This window comes from Crocodylus porosus, unplaced genomic scaffold (assembly GCF_001723895.1).
Source record: "Crocodylus porosus isolate Cpor-Errol unplaced genomic scaffold, CroPor_comp1, whole genome shotgun sequence".
In the NCBI taxonomy this organism is placed as follows: domain Eukaryota; kingdom Metazoa; phylum Chordata; order Crocodylia; family Crocodylidae; genus Crocodylus; species Crocodylus porosus.
In genome coordinates, this window is record NW_017728951.1 from 38688851 (window position 1) to 38710864 (window position 22014).

The 22014-nt window shown below is 44.9% G+C and overlaps 1 protein-coding gene across 1 annotated transcript in view; it reads left to right on the forward strand.

Moving 5' to 3' along the window:
* The first annotated feature begins 4398 nt into the window (after positions 1–4398).
* Positions 4399–22014, forward strand: part of TM9SF3 (transmembrane 9 superfamily member 3) — a 104461-nt gene continuing 86845 nt past the window's right edge. The window contains exons 1-2 of the mRNA XM_019555993.1: positions 4399–4545; positions 19933–20128. Of these exons, the coding sequence (XP_019411538.1) occupies positions 4453–4545; positions 19933–20128 (289 nt within the window). The 5' untranslated portion in view covers positions 4399–4452. The remainder of the gene's footprint in view (positions 4546–19932; positions 20129–22014) is intronic.

A 22014-nucleotide genomic window follows, 5' to 3' on the forward strand; every position in this document is an offset into this window, starting at 1 on the left:
CATAATTTGGTATTTTTCTGGTTCCAAGATGGCAAAGCCCTTTGCTGAAAGGAGTACTTCTGGGGGCAAGGGGAGGGACTTTGGGTGGTAAAGGTCAGGGGTTAGGGGGCAGGATTTCTGGTCACAACATGGTGACTAGGGGGCAAGGCACCTGTCAAGGGGTAGGGCTACCCACAAAATGCCACAATTTGACAGCTTGCCAAAATTTGGTAAGCGGCCCTCTGCTTGAAATAATTGCCCACCTTGGCTTACTGTCACAGGGTATTGTCTCCAGGGGTGGCTGTAAGGCCCCTAGAGACCAAAAAAATTTACTTTTACGCTGCTCTGTGGGCAGTCTGCCCTCATCTCACGTACCATACCTTGATGTTAGTTGTTAATAAAACGCGGGAGACTGCCCTGGTCTTCTTATAATAACTACCAGGTTTGTGGTCAAGGCCTTATGGGCCAATTGCATGGCTCCATTCCACCCCTACACCATGTCCCAAACCTCACTGATGGCAACCTCATCAGGCTCACCATGGTCCCTCAGACCCCTTGGTCTCTCCCCTGGCCCTTTTCTGGGCTGTCATACTCTGGTCTCTCACTGGGGCCCTCTCTGGGCCTCTGGACTCTTATGGTCCCACTCTATTCCCAGCACCTCACTGGGCCTCTGGACCCTTCCAGTCCCACTTTTTCCCTTCCTTTTCTGTTAGGGCGTGGTCCCTTACCCTTCTCCCTCCACAGGGTAACCCACAAGGCTGTGGGGGCTGAGGCTTGCAGGTATCCCATGCTTACCTTTCCCTGGGATGGCCCACATGTGGTATTTCGTGGAGGCTGCCCCACCACAGGCTGCTCCACCATGCTAACGAGTCCCAGGAGGGTGCAGTTTCAGTTCCTACCCAGGACCAATCTCTAGGCCATCCTATTCTAGCTATCCTGGCCCCTCCTGGGCCCCTCTATAATATCACACACCCCTCCTGGGCTGCAAGTTTCCAGGCCCAGTTCAATCTCACCTCTGGACCCCCTGTCCCCAGCTCAGTCTCTCTCAGACCCCTTTTTTTCCTCAAACTCTTCACCTCAGATGGTGCTGCTCTCACCATCTTCATCCTGCACTCATGCTCCTTAACCTCTTTCTCCCAGGCTGTGGCCACACATGGACCTTCAGCTTATCCTAGACCCTGGCCTCACTTTGGGTCAGTTGAGATCTCCAGGTTTCCCCAGCTTTGGCAGTCTCTGCAGCAGTATCTTTCAACTTTTTGACCCCTCTTGGGCCCTGGCCCTGCATGGGCCAGTTGAGACTCCATGTCAGTCCTCCAGTTCTCAGCCCTCATGTGTGGTGCTGCCCTCTCATGCCCCTCAACAGGCTTCCAGCCACTCAGCCCCTCCTCTCTAGGCTCACCCAGACCCCTCAATCAGCCCCCAATGCACTCGCCTCCCTCTCAGGGCTCTAGACTCCACACTGGGCGACCAGAAACCTCCTCCACCCCCATAGTTGCTTCCTCTGGACTATCAGCTGGTATCTCTATGGTAGCACTCCACAGCTGTAGCTATCTTGCTGTATACATATCAACCCAGCAATCTCCAAGATATTACTACCACCGGGTCCGGGCTTATATCCTGCCTAATCCCAGCTCACTTCCAGTCAGATGACTCCCTCCAATCAGTCCTAGTCACTACTTGCAGGCTCCCTGGGCCAGATGACCCCATAATCAGCTCTGGCCCCACCAGCAGGCTGCTACACCAGCTGCTTGGCCTCTGAAAGTGGAGGTGCTAGAAGTGTCCTGCCACACTGGCAAGAGCTCTTGGTATCCAATAGGTTGACGAATTTTTGTTCCCAAGCTAGTGTTTTGAATGTGTTTTGTAATTCTTGAGCACCAGAACTGTGGTCAGAGAGGGAGTGAAAATGTTCTATCTGTGTTCTAGTGCCTCTGTCCTTTATTTTTTTGGTGTTCATTCATTCTGCTACAGAATTTTTGACTGGTTTCACCCAGTTTTCACACAGGCATTTGGCGCAGTGGATGAGCTACAGGCAACCCCCGCTTAGCGCTCTTAATTGGTTCTGGAAAAAACGAGTGTTAAGTGGAACTGTGCTAAGCAAAACCCATTTCCCCATAGGAATTAATGTAAATAATTATAATTGGTTACTGCCACTTCTTGCTACTGCTGCTACTGCTTTTCCCCACACCCCCTGCCCACTCACCAGCTGCTCTGGCACCATGTGCCAGCCTGGACCCCGTGCTCCTGCTGCCCTGCCCTGACCTGCACCCTGGCCCAATCACAGGCCCCATGGTCATGCCCACTTGCTACCACTCACCGCCACTCCTCCCCACCCCCCTGCTCACCCGCTCAGCATTATAACGAAACTTGCCGAGCACTAAGTGGAATCAGGTATGTATTTAAAATGAGTGCTACAGTAAAATAGCGCTAAGTAAAACTGCGTTAAGCAGGGGTTGCCTGTATATCACATTCTGGGATAGAGGTATATAATCTGTTGATTCTGATGGTTTTTTTACAGGGAAGGGTAGATTGTTGTAGCAATAGATAAGTTGACAGGTCTTGGATTTATTGGTAAGGAAGGGCTGGGTTTTGTTAGGTCCCTGTTGATCAGTGAGGAGTTTGCTTCTGATGCTGAGTTAGGTAGGCAAAACTAGGGTCTGTCTGAAGGTCAGGTGCAGAGGGGGCAAAGGTGGGAATATTTCCTTCAAGGTCTGGTCCTTTTTGAGTACAGGCTGTAATAATTTGATGATCCTTTTTATTGGTTCAAGTGTGGCATGGTAAGTATCAACGAAGAGCATGTGGTTGGCAAGGGTTTTCTTCTAATAGGGTGCTGCTGTATATTTGGGCAGCTCTCTCAAAGATACCATCTATTTCTCTGATGGAGGGGGTCCATGTTGGGTAAAGGACTTTTGTGAGTGGTATCTTTTATTGGACCAACTGCATGATTGGGATGGACAAGCTTTTGGGTACAATACTAGGCAGTTTTAGTTTGGTGAGATGGGTGTCGGAAGTATTCTCAGAGCAGATGTGGTGTATTCTTGTCATTTGAGTGTAGTGAAATACACTTGGGACTTCTAGGCCAAGCTACTGTGAAGATATGAGCTAAATCCAACAGAAAAACTCCAAAAATCAGTATGAGGGACATTTGTAGGCACCATAGGTACATATACACATGCAGGGAGGCTGCTCTGTGGACTCAATTAAGTCTCCTGAAGCGTGGTAACTACCTCGTTCCAGCATCTTGTGTATTGGCATCCCTGTGCAGGGGTGCTTTAACTAAAGGCTCTTCCATGAGCTTTAGTTAAAGTGCCCTTGCCATCATTTTTCAGCGCAGGGACGCTGACACGTAATGCTCCGGACACTTTGAACGGCTCTCTGAGCTGATCTAATTAAAGCATCCCCCACCCACTCCTGGAGCATGTGTATATTTTTCCTGTGAGTTTAAAAAAAGTTTAAAAACTTTTAAATTTTAATCCGTTCTCCAAAACTTCCAGAAAAATCTGCTTTGGAATGAGACTGGAAAATGGCAACCTGAAAATAAGCACTGCAAGGGCTTCCAAATACCAGAAGCTGCGCGGGGAGAAAGGCAGGGGACGGATGGAGCAGCTCAGTGCTGAAATACTCTTCCCCTTAGCTCCTACCCTGTCACTGTGAAGTGGGGCATAGGCTACCTCACTTCCTTGTGTTTCTCTTCTCATAAGACCCAGATGAGCTACGAAGAGAATGAATTCTTCGGTGAGAACTGCCATCTGCCAGGTCAGGCCATGGGTCCCTCTTGCCCTGTATCCTGTGTCTTGCGGATGCTGGCTGGTCAGCACCCCCTGGTGCTCTCCTGACGATCACTCTCACCCGCTTTGCCTTAGGTGCTACTTTCTCAGCGGCCCTTTCTCAAGGAGGTCACTGTTCTTCGGGGCAGGTAACAACCCCGACCCCGTGCAAAGGGCGGGCCCGTCTCGCAGCCCCTCCCGCCTCAAGCAGGCCCGTCGCACCACTCGTCCCCAGCATTTTTCTTGTCATTTCTCCCAAGCAACTAGCGCCCCGCTACGGCGGCCTGTCGTGGGGCGGACTTAGGGTTTTCCTTTGCTGGGCCTAAACCCACGATCGCAACAGCAGAGTCCCCGCGAAGAGCTACCTCCGCCCTGCCCGCAGACCCCTCCTGGCGCTCAGGCCCGCCCCGCGCATGCGCCCGGGCACCGCCTGCGCCCTCCCCCTCCTTAGCGCGGGCGCATGAGACGCACCTCTATTCCGCAAAGCCACCGTCTCGCTGCCCGCTTGGTCCCCGCCAGCCGCCGTAGGCGCGGCGCTTCCGGCGTGTGCCCGGATGACGTGGCTCGGGGAGCGGAAGCAGCGTCTCCTCCTCCTCAGCGGCGGCAGCGGCGCGGGGCCGGGCCGGGCCGGGCCAGGCAGAGCGGGGGCGGCGCGGGGGGAGCAGGAGCAGGAGCTTGCAGCCTTGCGGCAGGGAAGGCGCGGCGCGGCATGGAGCTGTCCCAGCTGCTGTGCGCGGCCTCCGCGGCGCTGCTCCTGCTGTGGTTGCCGCTGCGCGCCCGGGCCGACGAGCACGAGCACACGGTGAGCAGCTGCCCGGCCGCGGGGGCGGTGCCGAGAGCGGCAGTGTCCGTCAGTCCGTCCCCGGGGGGCTCCACGCCCCGCCCGGCCCGGCCCGGCGCCCGCGTGTCCCGCCCACGGGCGCTCTTGGCAGCAGGCTGCGCGCGCGGCGGGGCCCAGAAGGGGGCACGTGGTTCGACCGTCGCCCGGGCGAGGGCAGGGCGGAAGAAAGCTGGAGTCGTGGCTCCACGTGCACCTCTTGCTGAGGTCCTGGTGTCAACGGGTGTCATCGTGCACGTCTGCGTCCTGGTTTGGTCACAGTGCGGGGATGCCGGGTCAGCCCCGCTCTGCCCAAGCCCCGAGATGCAAGTGCAGTGAGAAAAGCAGGGGTTATAACAACCGTTACCAGCGCAGCGTGGAGGTTCTTGCACAAATTCATGGAGTGTGCTGCATCCCCGCAAAGTTAGCCTTTGTTCTGTGCCAGTGACCAGGGCACCTCCTAAAGACTTGTCAGTAGGAAGGTGTCAAAGGTTGTGTCTGCAGCTGAGTCCTTGGGCCATTTTCGGATGCTGCAGAGATGCAAATGAGAGCTGGTGTTTCAAGTTGGTTAGGGGCTGGCCACACACTAAACCTGCTCTGAGAAACTCTGGGGCTTTTCTTTCCACACTGCTTTGAGTCTGGTGCTGACACGATTAAATGCAGACCTGCTGTTAAACACCAGAGCATCTAATACAGCTTTTAGGTTATGTGTTTTTTAAGAGTAGATAAGGCCTCAGGATATGAGGTCTTTTGTTTGAAGGACTTTGTTTCTGTTTGACTTGAACTGTAAGTGAACAGTGCTCTTCCTGGAGGATGTTTGCACCTGCTGGAGGACAAACATGGGTTGGTTTGTGTTCTCACAGGCTCTGCTCCAAGGGCAACCTGTAGTATTAGGGATAATGGAAATCTAGGAAGGTGTTGCAGTTTGACAGCTCACTGTTGGTAAAAATGGGGTATGGTTTTGATTTGGAAAGGAGGTATGATGGCAGGGCTATGGAGGAGAAACCTGTACAATCCCTCACTTTGGCCAGTGATATTGGCCCGTAGACGTGGTGATGTGTATGTGGAATACTGTGGGCCTGTGTGTGCTCAGTGATTATCATCCTGGGCTTTCTAAAATGTCTATAATGGCTGCTATTTCTGCAACCATGCACCTCTTTGCTTAGATACCCCTGATCACAGGCATGCTTGAAGCAGTGTTGTTAGGTTCACAACATTTGTCTGGTTTTAGTTGCAAGTGATTAGTGATTTTTTTTTTTAATATTATTTTTTAATGTGCTGTGTAAGACAGTTTACAGTATTAGCTGAAGTAGTAAAAGATTGTGGTGGTCTTAACAGGTGAATGTTCACCTCTTATTGATTCTAGCCAGAATCATATGAAGAAATTGGCTGTTTACACCACTGAATTTCTGCTTTATAACTTCAGGAACATGCAGTTTTCATAAACTTAGCCTAATTGTTGGAAGAGAGGTTCCCCAGCATTGTCTTAACAGATTCCTGCTAGAAAAATATAAATGTGCTTGCAAAAGTCAAATATGAGTGGATTAATTAGGCCAATAGTTTAAAGTCTCATAATACAGAATGTACCATAAAACTCTTATGATATCATTTAAAAATGACTGCTATTTTATCCCTCTTGGGCAAGAATGATGCAGAAGTTGTCAGATGCTAAGATTTACATATTTAAAGGTATTAGTGTAAGGGAAGAGAAAATGGGACATAGTGCAGCGATTAAAATCTTTACAATCTAAAGGCAAATACAGCTTTTAAAGGTCCTGGGTTGATATGATATTGCTAGAAAATAAATCAATTTAATTTGTAGATTGATTTGCTAACTTATCTGTGTGGGGTTTTTTTTTAGAGAGAATTATTGCATCAGCTTTTTGTCCACACTAGGTAAACTTGGGCAACTTTTGAGCACTTAAGCTAGTAACTGTTGTAGATAAGGTGTAACTGTTTTTACTAAAATGTTATCTGATTCAACACTGGTTAAAGTAGGGACTGCCCTATTTTTGCTGTCCAGGCTTAAGTGAAGTGCAAAAATTAAACAAGTGCTATACATGCTGAAGAGGAAATAGAATTGTAGTAAGTTTTAAAATTTCTGGTTTACTAAATGAGTAAAGAAACTATTTTCTAGATGGACTTTTAATCTGATGAGTATATTTAAGTTCTATAAATGCAAATGTCTTGTTTCAAAGTCTTCATTGAAACAAATGTTGTTGTAACTTAGTGCAGGTAAATACGTTTACAGAATTGGTACAAAAAAGCACCATTTTATCTGACCAACATATGAAGCATGCATTTTTCAACAAGTAATAGTAGGCAAACTTTGTAAGCAATTCCTGTTCTCAGGCCTCTAGAAAGGTAAGTAAGTAGACATGTGCTTTCAACCCTTGCAACTAGTTCAGATCTTTCAGATCTGTGTTTCCAGAGCCACAACAATTAATGCTGCCACTGCTCTCCTGCCACCAAATGTCCAGACCCGTGGGGGAGACCCATGGGCTGGATGACATAGTCCAGTATACCGGATCGCATTTCTCTGGCTGTACCTGGTTTGCCAATCCCATGCTGGCCCTATGCCATTCATTCAGTCCATGGAGCCACAAGATTGAGTGCCAGTGCTCTAGAGCAGCATTTCTCAACCTGTGGGTTGTGACCCAAAAGTGGGTTGCAAGAATATATTAAAGGGTCACAGACAAACTGTAAAAATGGATCAACAAACTTTAAAAATGGATTTTCTTTTAAAGGAGAAAAGTGTGGGAAACCGTGGCTTTTCCCTTGCAGTCTAGAAGAGTACCAGTCTGCAAGGGGCTGCTTGAGGCCCCCCAGCCTTCCCCACACTCCCACTCCCTGCCCTGCACACTGTGGAGGTAGGGCCTGGGGGTGGAGGGCAGTGGGGTGGGAGTGAGGGGCACAGGGTCAGGACTGGCTGTTGATGTTTATGGCTAGGTCCTGGCACAAAAAAGGTTGAGAACCATTGCTCCAGAGCAGTTGATTCCCAAAGGATGTGCTGCAACACACCAGTGGACTGTGAGAGTAGTGGAAGTGTGCTCCAAAAATGGTACTTTTTCTTTCTTTTCTTCTTTTTTATTTTAATCTGAGGGCACAGTGTCTGTGCAGCACAGGGTGCACAGCAGTATGCAGCCGAGTCCAGCATGACTATACCCAAGGTGTAGGAAGGATGCCATGCTGGGAGGTTGCAGATGTCCAGTCCTGGCACAGTTCTTCAGCAGCTGAAGGCTGCATGTATGCCACAGCTGGGAAGCCAGGGGCTGGGAGAAGCAGGAGTGGCACTGGAACCAGACATGTGCCATCTCCTGGTTTTATGCCTTGCATGCACCCCAGGGACACTGCTGCACTGCATATCTGGGCACTCAGCACTGCACTCTGCTGAACCCTGCCCTGCACACACACACACATCATCCCCTCTCCTGGGCTGGTAGGTGCAGGTCCCTGTTCCAAGAAGTGTCCCTGTGCCCCACTCCTGCCCCAGCCATGCCTGCCCTGCATATCTTCTTAGGGCAGTGTGGAGTTTGTTTACAACCTTCTCCTTCCCACTCAGTCCCAAGGCGAATTGTAGGGTGGCTCCATGCACCCTTTTGGTGAGGTTGCTGTTCTGTTTCAGCCCTGCTGCTTCCTGATGCCATCTCCCCCAGGGAGGACTTTCTTTATGCCTGTGCTGCCAGCCCTCTGCTCCCTGACTACAGCACATGTCCAGCTGGGGAACTCCTCCAAGATCAGATGTTTGGAGACTGCATTTATGCTGCTGCCGCTGCTTCCCCCTTGTCTTTGCCCTGCCTCCTTTCGGGTGTAAGAGTGAAGTGTACTGCCAGTTTTAATCCAGAGTAAAAAGTATCAAACGTTTGAGAAATGCTGCTTTAGAGTATATGTCAGCATAGGCAACGTGCATAATGTGTACATAGCTATGGCTATATGAGACAGCCGCACTTCTTTTAAAAATTCTTTCACAGGGGTGAAGGGATGCTACTGGAGATAATTTTGCCCCACTGAAAGTAGAGACTTGAGAAAAAAATCCCTGATTCATTGGATTCTAGACGCACTGTGGAGATTAGCCTTCATCACTGGTGCTTGGTCTCTACTAAAGGACCATAAGGCACTGAGTATTAGAAACTTAGGTTTTGACACATTTTTTTAATTATTCTTGCTTGTCCTTCTGGCCTTACTCTTTTGTTGCTGTTTTCTGTGCTGCTTTATGCTGCCATTAAAAAGACTGTCATGGTAAACTTAATTTCCAGCATCTGTAATGGGAGTAAGGGAAGGACACAGCCAAACATCTAAAAAATGCAACAAAGGATGAAGGTACAGATCCATGCTTCTGAAGCATTCTGATGTGTTTTTGGGTTGATATCCCTATAATTATGCATAAGTCTAGCGCAGTGCTAACTGTGACACTGACATTTATCTGATAGGTCTTTGCAGGAAGTATAAGAAATCAGACTTTTTTTGTGCAGTACTCAGTCACCATTGTATGGACTTCAGGATATTATTGACTAAGTATATCACTGGCTAATCTTGTTGCTGATTTCTTTGTACTTAATATACTCTTTGGGATTTTTTTTTTTTTTAAGGAAGGATTTATATATTTCCTTTTTAACTTGAAGGGAGTGTCCTAAAGGGGAGTCGATAGTATTAATGGCTCAGCCTGAAAATGGCCTCAGTATTGCTGTATTTTGTTACAGATGATAAATGGACATTTGGATGTGTTGATTCTAGCTTCCAAACGGCACGTGCATCAAAGTTCTGAGCAAGCTGTTGGAACTGTATTGTCCTACTCAGACTTGCATTAAAAAGTATCACATAGATGTTCCTGGCCACGATAGTCATGCTGACTAAAATGTGGTTGTACCTGTACTGTGGACTTTACCTTTACCAGCCCTGTTTTGATAATGGGCATTTTCTCCTTGAAGCTTAACTTCCAATTTGCAAGACTGCCAAAGCATACGCTTGTGTTTACGTTGAAACTCATCTGAGCTGCTGCAACATTTCTGGGCAGTTGAAAAAGAACATTACATTCTCAACATAATTATGGATGTTACAGAACTGAATTCAAACTGAAGAAAATGCTGCTAAACTAATCTTGCTGCATTTACAGAATAGACATATTTCCTTCAAATCATCGTGTATGAAAGATGTTTTTCAGATGCTTCACTTCTTCAGTTTAATATTCTAAAATGAAGCAGCATATATTGGGTATTGTAGCATTTTCAAGATGTTTGTTCAGGCTTCAACCTTTTATAAAAATTGCTATGTAATCTTTCTGATCTTGGGAGTCCTTGGAGCACATGCAAAAAAACAAAGTTGTCAGATATGCCAGTGTTGAAGATACAACATCTAATTTTTTCACTTCCTTGCTGTTTTCAGCAGCACCTTTTTAGTGGTCCTATGTACTGAATCATTCTTGTTAGGACACTTTGGATCTGGAAGACTTTCTTTTCTGCCTTTTTAGGGTCACATTTGTCCTTTTTTGTGTAGACTGGGGTGAAAGGGAATGCAGAATGTAAGAGTATTTCTAAAATAATTTTGTCCTTTGCAGTAGGTTAAATAATTGGTTTAAAGGATGCTGTTGATAGAGGTTGATTTCCCACCCCGCCCAAGGCAGAGGCTAATCTGAAATCACATTTTGACTAGTCTGTGGCTCTGTTTACATATTTAATTCCATGTAATGAAGTAACCCTTGGTATTTAATTTAAGAGAGTCAAATCACCTACTCTCCCATGCTTTGTCATGACTTTAACCCTGAATTCTTTTTCCTACCTTATTCTTTAGCAAATCTTATTGTAGCAGGGATCTACCTTTTTGACTGGCATGCAACAGATTAGTCCTGTACCCTTCCTGAGTGCCAGTTCAGTCTCCTTCCTCTATCCAGTTTGCTGCTCTGCTTTCTGTCCTATTTGCCACTATGCTGCTTGTCCCTTCTCTGATCTGCCACATGACATACACACAGAGGCTGCCTGTGCCACTTGTGGCACATGAGGCAAGTTGCCGTCCCCCCCTCCCCCCCTCCCGCCTTGTTCAGTGCAGAGAGGGGTAGTTAGCCATGTTAGTCTGAAGTCAGGCAGAAGGCAGGGTAGCATCTTAGGGATGACCTGGCATAGAGGGTTAAGCTTTCATAGGCAATAGCGTACTTCCTACTCATCAGGTGTTATGACTGGACTTGTAGAAAGCAGGGTTTACATTCCCTTCTGTTCAGAACCCCTGCTTTCTGTAAGTCCATTCAGTACCATCTTATTAAGTAGGCTGTTGCCTATGAAAGTGTGTGCCTCCCTGAATGAGTTAATTCAGTCTTTGATACTATTCACTGCAAGGTGCTATTGACCTGCTTATGAACCATAACAGGAATCAATGGGATTTTGATTTGTTCCTTTGTGCTCAGGGATTTTAGATAAACCTGAGGAATTGCTCACCTGTTCAGTAGCTTCTTTCATGCTGGGTTCTGTTTTATCATACTGCTAATTGTATCTATTGGAAGGACTTGATGTTATGTGGGTTATAGTTACAGTATGGTAGGATACTTAGTTTTGTATTCCAATCCAGCAGACTTGTATGATGTGGCTGAGTGATAGGTGAATAAAGTTCTGCCATGAGACGGAAGAGCTCATTCTAAATGGGCTGGAAAAAGCAGCAGGAAGAAGAGGGGGGTCAGTTCCCCTAACTTGAGGGAATATGCTATCTATTTGTACTTTAGCATATGGGATGATGAGGTGGTCATGTTGGATTCTTGTGTTTTCCTATATGTATAGTGAGCAGTATTTGAGTTATTTAGCTGAAATTTCAGTTAGAATAAAATCTGTAACCCTTAATAGCTAAAAGGGGTGCAGCAAGAACATCGGAGTTGTTATATGCATTAGGGAGCAAGAAGGAAGTTAGGATCATCTAGGAACATGGACAGAATGATTGGCAAGCAGGGCCTGATTCATGAGTTGAATAAATATACCTGGAAGCTCTCCAGTTCCACGCTGTATCTCTTGTGAGAGCTTGGTGGTCCTGGTACATGGGCACAGTAAATATGAGCTTCTCCAATTCAGAAGAAATATTTCTAGTCAGTGTGCTATTTAATACTCTGCATCCCCTTACACCCGGAAGTTGAGCATTGATGGGATGGATTGAACTCTGCAGGTGGACCTGGGTCAACTATGATGACTGTTCATGCAGCTAATGGGCACAGTCTTGATTTTAGTAGATTAAAGAGAACCTGGCAGTGATAGACTTTATATATACATTCTTGGCCTTGGTTCCTGGTCGGTGATTCAGGTCCCTCCCTCAGTCTTGCATGCTGAGCTTGTGTCTGTATAAGTGCAGCTCTGAATATGTAGCACACCTATGTGGAAATATGAGCACACCTGTAGGGGAGTACTGCATGTAAGTCCTGGGATGTTGAAATGGTTAAGTTTGAAGAACAGGTACCAAGACTGGCAGCCAGGAAACTGAAGTCTGTCACATTGGCTTCCAGTGCAACTGATTCTAGCCAAAATGCCAGAGAACTTATGCTGAGGTTTGCATTTAAGGAGTCCTCTTCACCTTTCCTCTGAGCAGCACCACCACCATCAGCAGAACAGCAGTAGATGTCACTGGTTCCAGAGCTCTTCTGCTTTTGTCAGACTGCTTGTTTTTCACTGATGCCAGCAGAGAGCTCTCTGTGGGGATGCTGGAACAACACCTCAGGGTGCACATCCATCTAGAATATTCATTACTCAGAATCATTGCAAGATGAATGGGTGTCTTATAACCTGGCTAGTAACAGTACAGTTTATACCCCTTATCTTTTCAGGTTCTGTTGGAGCTTACCATCTCATTGGTTTCAGTGATGGATCCTGTCACATCTCTACTAGGAAAAGGAAATCCTTTTTTCTTCCAGTGTTGGTATCCAGAGCAGCTTCCTCAAAAAGTTGCATGGAGAGTAGTGGACTAAGTGCAGGGGATGCTACTCCTTTCCTTGCTTGAAAAGTCCTTTTCTTCCCTGATAAGGTGACTAGTCTGGGTGCACACTGGTGGTAGCTGATTTTCAGCTTTTCAGGAGCTCTTATTCTGTATTGTAGATGCACAGCATGTTGAGTTGATTAAGAAAATGCCCAGCTGATTACTGAGCTCCTCAAGACCAAGCTCCCCCACTCTGCCCAGATGGGTTAGGTCAGGACTAGGGCCAGCTACTACAACCAGACGCTATTGCTGTAGCTGGTGGCCCTGGTTGCTAGTTGTATGAGAACAATGGAAAAGAACAGCTGTCCAGGGTCTTTTGATTAAAAGCATAAAACCATTTATAAGGAAGACCCATTCCAAGCGGAATATATTTTTCTGTAAGGGTGGGCCGGCACAGCCTTGTGCTTGAACAGGCCTTAATTGCTAATAGTTGCCTCTTTCCCCTTAAGGCACGTTCTGTGCATTGGGAGGTGCAGTGTTGACAAATCCATTATGCAGGCGCCTAGGCTGGGAGATCTGACAACAGGTTTGGAAGAACAAATACTCTCAGATCTGTTTAACTGATAGAGTTCATGGCACTCGTTCCTGTCGTTCTGAAGAGAACTCTGCTTTCCAGTTACTTAAAGCAGGATCTACACTGGTATCTCCTTAAAGAGCAAGTTGTTGATTTGCTCAGCCATGATTCTTCAGGATGTTTTCAGTGTGGATCTATGACCTGCCCCTGTCCTTGCTTTGAGAATCTTTGGCAAACATGGACTTTCATGCAAGGGTTGGGGTGTGTCATGCATTCATGCTCTGAGACAGGAGGCGGAGGAAGCAAATGGTGGATGTGGAGCTTTGATGTGGTTGTTGAAAAGATTCCAAGTAAGTGTGAATATACATCACGTGCATGAAGTAGAGTGGAATCCATACTGTCTACATCATGGATGCTAAACCTCTACCTTGTGGAATGACAGTATCCACCCTGCAGGGCTACACACAGGTCAGGAAGTTTGGACAGCAGGAGAGTGATGACTGTTAAGAAGGCCACCTTCCTGTGCTGCCAAATTCCCAAAACACTAAACCCTGCACAGCAGCAAGCTGGTCTGGGCCATGCCCCCTCCCCCCTGCAGCTGGAATAGAGCCAGGCCATGTCCTCCCTCCCCCAGCAGGGTTGGGTTGAGGCCAGACTGCCCCCCTCGCACATGGCCAGATGGGGCCCTGCTGCAACTGTACTAGGTGCTGTGGATCTGGCCTGTGGAAGGACTGGCATCTGGCCTGCCAGACAAAAAGGTTGAGTACTGGTCTAGATCATCCTCATGCAGAACCAGAATTTACTGTAGAATAGTTAACATAGGGTTGAAGAGTCAATAAGCTTATGAGGTGAATTCTGTAGCATGGTTCATTTAATTCTCATTTTCTATTTCAGTAGGGTTTTACGTGGAGAAAATAGTATGACTTGTCGCAAATGAAATGAGACCTCCATTTCCCCTTCCTTCTTTTCCCCCTGCTAAAGACCTTACAAACTAAGGTTACGAATACATTACAGTTACAGTAGTGACCGGAGCATAGTTAAGAGATACTCGAGCTATATTTAAACTACTTGCAGTGGATGCCAGGGAGATCTAGCTTGGGATATGCTAATTTATATTGTTTCTGGGGTGGGGTTTGCAAGCTGTGCAAGCCTCTGGTGCTACAGTTAGGCTGGAGCGTCGGTATAGAATATTCAACTTGGGGAGTATATTAAAAGGGCAAAACGTTTAATCGAATAGATGCTTCAGAGCATGTTTTTCTGTGTGTAGTTCTCTGTTTACTTGTAAGTAGTCATGGTGGCAGCTTTTCTTACTTATTTAAAATTGGTCTGTTTCCTCAGGCTTAATTAACAATTGGTCCTTAATACAGTATCATTGAAGTAGAAGCAATCATTGTTAGTCTTCCACATTCTCAGTTTTTACTGATTTTTTTCCCCTCCCCCTCCTCCCCCCCGATAAATTCCCCGATTTATTTATTTTTTCTAAGTCATTTGGTTTTTACTGATTTACACTCATTTTTCAGTTCAAATCCCTGTTAGCGGGTATGAGTGGGAAATGGCCCTGGGTCTGTTCAGGACAGGGCAAGTTGCTGCTATGGGCTGGGGCTGGGCAGCACTGGGCTGTGCTCAGGGTGGGTGGTGGCAATGCTGTGGTGGGGGGGGCTCCAGCCACCTCAAAATTCACTATAGTCTCCCCAGCCCTTCCTCCTAGTACTGCTGCCACCTGCCCTGAGTGGAGCCTAGCCCAACCCCGTACCAGGAAGAGCCTGGTGTGGCCCCAGGCCGGAACGGCAGCCTGCCCACTGTTCCCCACACAGGTCCAGGGGCACATGCCCCCCCCATGCCTCAGGGTGTGTGCAGTGGCTGGAACCACCCCCAGACAAGCCGTGGCTCTGTCTTGCACCCTACCCCACCCTGGCTGGGCAGCCCCTGGCCCAGCCCCACTCCCTTACCGCAGGGGCCTTGATCTTTCCCCACACATCCCTCCCCTTCCACCACCACAGACTTACCAGCTGGACACAGCTCTCTAAGCTGCCAGGCTGTGCGTCTCACAACCTATGTACTGTGCTGCGGCTGTGCGCATGTACAGTGCATTTATTGGGCACATTATTGGCTTCACAGAGCAAAAAAAGCTGATTTCCGTTGCACTCAATTTTCTTTATATCGATGCCCATCCGACTATTGGACCGATGTATCAGTGAACCTCTATAAATCAGTGGTTTCCAACCTTTTAAAACTTGAGGCACCCCTTGAACAATGCTAGCTTTTAGTTTAATAAATAAAATAAGTAAAAACTGCAGAAAAATAATACAGCAATTTTTCTGTTGCAGAGAACGCGACCATGTTTTGGACACTATGGATTCCTACTTGAAATATCTGGCTTTATTTTGTAAATCAAGTTTGTGCACCTAAGTGCTAATGTTGTATGGCACTCTGCATCACCCTTGAAAGGATCTCACAGCACCGTGGTTGAGAATCACTGCTTTAGACTACTTGGGTGTATGAGGGATATTATCACTGCAAAATGGGTACATGACCTACACTCAACATTTACGCTGATGGCCGTGTATGGCTAGATAATGCTTTCTAAATCAGACAGTCCCTTGTCCAAAGGATTTGTAGCCTGATATACATTGATTAATATGTCTTTGTTGGAATGAGGCATTCTTTTCTCTATGGTTGTCATGTCTTGGCTATCTACTTTATTTTTAATGCTTTCTTTGTTTGGAAATTGTGGTAAGGGAGTGTGATAAACATTGAGGTGGTGTTATTTCTTCTTGGAATGACTGAAGCTGTCCTTCTGTGATCATTTTGCTTTTGAAGCCTGGAGGCTTAATTGGAGGTTATAAAATAGGATGTTTCATGTGTTGAACTATGAAGTTTCTTGAGGACAAAGACATGGCAAATATTTCACTGTATTTTAATGATTGCTTTTGCATGTTTTGTTCCCGATAGATGGGAAGATGCTAGTAATTAGGGCTCGGATACAAAGGTGATACAAGCATCTTTCCAGTAATTACACATCTTAAATGAGATCATAGTTGTTTGACCAATAAGCTTGGAAAAATCTGATATTCCATCCTCATTTCATCTTTGAGGTGACATATGTATTGAGACAGTGGCCTGAATTTCCTTATTCAGGTAGAAATAGATACCTGTTTTCAGACTGTGTTCCATGGAACCCTACTACCATCACAGTCTTCATTGAGAGGAAAGGACTGTGTATGTAGGCTGAAATCCATTCTAATACTTAATTGGTCCCTTTCCTTTCCAGGCCAGGATGACAACGCCTTGGGGTCAGCATGAAGAAAATGACATTGTCACTTGCTTACATATCTGTTCTCTTCTGTATTATGTTAGCATTTAGCAACCCTAATTGAGGTGACTATCTAATTGTGCTAACCAGGCAGTACCCCAAAGAGCTGACCACGTAATCACACAATTTACAATCTGCTTAGGGGATAAGTGGAGGAATGAACATACTATGAATGTCTGGCGATCTTTTATTGCTCCGAAACACAAATGAGGCTTTGGTTAATGTCCTTTTAATACTTGTGTATGCACAATATTACTTATGTAAACAAGCTGGGTTACTATATTCAAAGTTGAGCTACAGCACTTCTAAGAAAGGTGGCCATCCCCATTCTGTAACAGATGAGCTGCAAATAAGGGCATTATTAAAATAGTAACCAAAACATCATTTCCTTTTTTTCACAGCCAAAGAAATGTGTTCAGAAATATCAGAAAATTGATACAATTCATAATTGTTGTCATGGTGTTTGTAGCTGAGATGATGCAGGGAAAGACCCTGCATGAAAGAAGCAAGATTTCATAGTTTCATAGATGTTAGGGGCTGGAAGGGACTTTACAGATGATTGGGTCCAGCCCCCTTGTACTTGGGCAGGAAAGATGGCTGGGGTCAGATGACCTCACCAAGGCATCTGCTAAGATGCTTTTTGTGAGATTCTTTTATTGGACCACTTTACAGTTGAAAGAGGTGTTAATTACGCTTTTGGGTGCAAAATGCCCTTCCTCAGATATTACCTCCCAAATCTTCCCCCACAGTTTGAGTGGAAGTTGTACAAAAACTGTAGCTCTGTTTATGTGCTACCATTTTTATCTGTTCTTCTGCTAAAAGAAATAGTATTGTGCTTGGGTCTTGAGAGATTAAAAACACTGAGTGAGGGCTGGAAAACTGTAGTCAACAGCTTTTAGGTATAGAAGTCAAGTCAGGCATTACAAAAGGAGAAGATAGGGTAACATGTCTCTGTTTCCCAGCAGAAGCTGGGAGCAGTGTCTTGGTTGCTAGTTTAAGAGCTGAGAGTGAGGTGAGCTGTACTTTTTTCCTTCACTTCAAATTCCTTCAAATAAGGGTCTTTATGCTACACTCGTATAACACTGCATGTGTTGCTGTAGAGTGGATTTCTTGCCTTTTTTGTCTTCATCACGCAGACCTTTTCTTTATTTCTGCATCCAAAATTACCGCTGTAGTTTCGTTTCTTTCCCAAGCCATTTAATAAAAGCTGAGAAGTATCTGGTCTGTATTATTGCTCAGAATGCAACAGTGAATCTGTTCTAATGTTTAGCATTTTCTGTTGCTGTTGCTCTGGCAATAATAGCATACTAGGCAGATTTGGAGATGTGTTTGTTGGGAGACTGGCATGACTGCTCAGAACATGTTGGCTTAAATCCATGAATTAGAATAAAAATATTTCTAATCATTTGTACCTCAAGTATTTAGAGTATCCTGTATTGGTCTGCAGCTAATTATTTTGGGCTCCCCTGGCAGTATAAGTTGATTATTCAAAGTAAATGGGGTTAAGGACCTTTATTCAATAGTTGAAAGAGAGAATGTACAGTTATACTCAATGTCTTAATTGTGCAATAGAAAATGCACTTTTGACTAACTGTTGTTTCCTTTTCCCACTCTAACTTGTTCCAACTGTGTGAATTTCAGTGTAGTGAGAGTGGTTTTTATTTGTGAGCATTTATAGGGCCTGAATTCTAACTGGTAAGTCTGACTGCAGGTTGGATTTGCATATGCATAGACAGCTATGTGCATCTAATCCTGTCTTAAAAATCAGACTCGCATGCTTTGCCTGGTTGATAGGACAGCTATTTATATAAAGGATGTTGGTGGGGGGGAAAGAGCTGAAGGTAAATTAACTTCTTCTTTTTTTTTTAACTGTAACATTGAACCAGCCAGGGTTAACATGCTACTGAAGCATAAAGTGCCAAGAGTAATTTAAATGCTTTGATATTTATTTATTCATGCCTCCCTGTGCTTGTATGTTGGATGCATTTATCTGAGAACATACTCACATAAGAATTGTCATTCACTGGGTCAGACTATAGGTCCAACTTGCCCAGTATCCTGTGTCCTATAGTGGCCAAGAGCGGGTGGTGAAAGAGAGAGTGAACTGGGTATGACCAGGGTATTTTCCACGTTCCTCTTGCACTTGCAGCCTCTAGCTCTTGAGGCCTAGGAAGTTCTAATTCGGAGGCTGCACCCCTAACTCCCATACTCAATAGCTGCTGAAGCCCCTTTCCTCCAAGAATTTGCCCAGTCCTTTTTTGAATCTGGCTAAACTGTCAGTTTCCACAGCATCGCGTGGCAGTAAGTTTCACACTTTAATTATGCTTTATGTGAGAAAAAAAAATTCCTTTTATTAGTTTTAAATGTACTACCTACTGGTTTAATTTTCTGACCCCTGATTCTTGTATTGTGAGAGATTTAGTAAATAATACATTCCTGTATACTTTCTCTTCACCACTTAGTGTTTTGTAAACCCTTATCATGTTCCCCCTCAAACATCTCTCTTTTTTTTTTCTAAATGGAGTATACTGGCTTCTCTAGTCTCTCCTCCTACAGAAGTCTCTCCATACCAGTAATAATTTTTGTTGCCTTTCTTTGGACTTACTCTAATTCTTCTGTATCCTTTTTGAGGTATGGGGACCAGAACTGTGCACAGTATTTAAGGTGTGGATACACTATGGATTTATAAAGGGGCATGGCAATACAGTTTTGTTAACAATTCCCTTCTTAAAAATCCCCAACATTTATTTGGTTTACCTTTTTGTAGTTGCTGAGCACCGAGTTGGTGTTTTTAGCAAATTCTCAGATCTCTTTCCTGCGTGCTAGCAGCGAATGTAGAACCCGTCATAATGTAGGTATAGTTTGGGTTATTTTTGCCTGTGTGTAATCACTTTACACTTATCTACATTGACTTGCACTTGCCTTTTAGTTGTCTATTGAGTCAGTCATGCCAGATCCTTCTGTAGTTCCTCAGTCTGCCTTGGTCTTTACCGCTTTGAATAATTTTGTGTCATTTGCACATTTGACCAACTCTGTTCCTTTCCCATAGTGTATGTGAGATCTTCATATATCCAGAAAGCTGAGTTTCTTGTGACTAAGGCTTGGAAAACTTACTCTGTGCTGACTTGGGACTAAATTTACTGGCCAGAGGTAGCTGGTGGGTGCTCCTTCAGAGAAGTTCAAGACAAAGCCCAGCCTCTGCTACTTCAGGGTTAAGAGGAAGAAGAATGCTGGTTTTGTACTGGATTACATTCTTTCTACATGCCACCTGGGATCTTCATCACTTGTACTAACAACTGTGTGTAGGTGCAGTTGAAAAGGTGTGCTTTTAGTAAAGGTAACGTGCTGTTAATTTCTGGCAGTGTTACAAGTCAGATGTTACTGATACTTTGTGTCATTAAGAAAATGAAGAACAGTGGTCATAGGACTTAGGAAAAATATTTTTTTCTATGTGACTTTTTGTCCTAGTTAATTTTAAGTGCAGCTGTTGCTTGGACTCCTTTTTCTGGGTGCTATAGTCATACTGCTGCCTTTCTAGATAAAATGAGCAATGAATACATTTTACTCTGCCAGGCTTCTCATATGTTTTAATGTACTTGTCTTTCAGTACCAAGATAAAGAAGAAGTTGTTTTGTGGATGAATACAGTAGGACCCTACCACAATCGCCAAGAGACATACAAATACTTCTCTCTTCCCTTCTGTGTGGGATCAAAAAAAAGCATCAGCCATTACCATGAAACACTAGGAGAAGCACTTCAAGGAGTTGAACTGGAGTTTAGTGGTCTAGACATAAAATTTAAAGGTAGGTATTTCAAAGTGCATTTAAGTCACTAAAACCGCCTTATGTTTATTCATTTTTTTTACACGCTTTTCTTATGGTTTGTCTTATTTGCTACTGCAGATAGTCTGTTATACTCTGAGTTTTGCACTATATCTTATTTAAGGAACTTCTTTTGAAGCAGTTAAACAGAATTAAGGAATTTCAAAAATCTATCTTCTGGTAATACTGATCCAGTTTACATATAAACAGCAGTGGCACATGGAAGTATACTCGACTGTTACTGGTTTGGGAGGGGTCATATACTGTGTCCTTTTTACCCCCAGATGTTTTCAGGTGAATGAAAGTTGAACATGCAGCTAAAATAGTTACGGGTTTTGACAGTTTGTTGTTAGGGGTTTTTTTTGGGTGGGGTGTCTGGTCCCGTCCCCCCCCTTCAGCTGTGCTGATCACATCAAGCTTCTGTTAAGGTCAACATCATCTTTGAAAAACCCAACCAAAGTTGATGTTGAATACGCCTCTCTTTTTTTTGTCTTCCACTGTTAAATATACAATATTTTGATGGGGGTTTCTTGGGGAAGGCAGAAGATTTTTTTTCTTTTAAGATAAAAAACAAATAAAACACAGGATCAAAAAGCCTCCAATGAGTCTGCTTTATAGGAATTCCAAAAGAAATTTTTGTACCATAATTTTGTCTTGATAATGCAATACGTGAACCTTTATTGCTTCCAAAGCTGAAAATAAATGGGATTTGGACTGAAAAGAAGGAAATGACATAAAGATGTTCACAATTAATTTTTAATCTCCGCCGGCAAATCAATAGAAAGAAATAGGACTTCCAAGTGTAAAACAAATGACAAAAAAGGAAATTAATATTTGAATGCTTTTTGTATAGCACGGGTTCTCAATCCCCAGTCAGCGGCCCAGTGGCAAGCCACAGTAGGTTGGCTGCCAGTCCGCAACATGGTTGGCTGATAGACTGGAAGTGTCTGTGGACTGTGCCTTCCCCGGAGCTGGGTGGAGAGGCCACAGCTCCTTCTGCAGGGCCTGCAGCAGTGCAGGGTTTGGCCCACCTGCCCACCTGGGGGATGGGGGTATGCTTATCTATCTTCCAACCGAAAACTCTAGCTGCATTTGGCTGTGACTGACTGCAACATAAAAACTTTGGGAACCCATGTTTTGTAGCATTCAGCCTTTTTGACTTTTCCAGTATAAACGTTTGTAACCTGCTATAAATGATTTGAGTAATGTGATCTGATGCTCTAAGCACCATGAATGAATATGCTCTGAAATTTATACCATGCTTTCTTGATTGATGATTGTTTGAAGATACAAGGTGTAAGGATTCCTGTTGGACCCCTCTCTGTACTTCTATGGTAGGCTTCTTGACTCCATCTCGCTGGAAGGTAGAGGATCTTTCCTGAACTTTTCAGCACTTGAAAAGGAGCTTGTTTGCACATATCCCTGTGCGTCTGCCCAAAATGAGACCCTTTTATGCTGAGGGTTTAGAGTTTGGAGAAGAATCCTGTTTTGTCTTTCCACCCCAGGTCTGTCTATCTAGACTTTTTTTTTGTGGGGGGGGTAGTCCTATCTGAAAAGCTCTTGGGCCTTCTCTGAAGTTTTCCAGAACTTCAGAACTGTAGCCCATGACTCAAATCTTGACACTTCAATGTGCTTGCAATTTCTTCTTGGCATCAGTAAACTTGACTATGCATTCTACCCAGTTATGTCATGTCACAGCAGTCGCAAAGGCACTTGAGCTGTCTTCCAGCTAATTTGGGAGGATGGCACTGCATTGACTTAGGTTCCCTTCACATCTGAAATATTTACTGTGATACCATAAAAGCTGGAAATGTCATTATTGCAGCACTAAAAATCTGACGCTTCATTGATTTTTTTTTTTTTTTTTT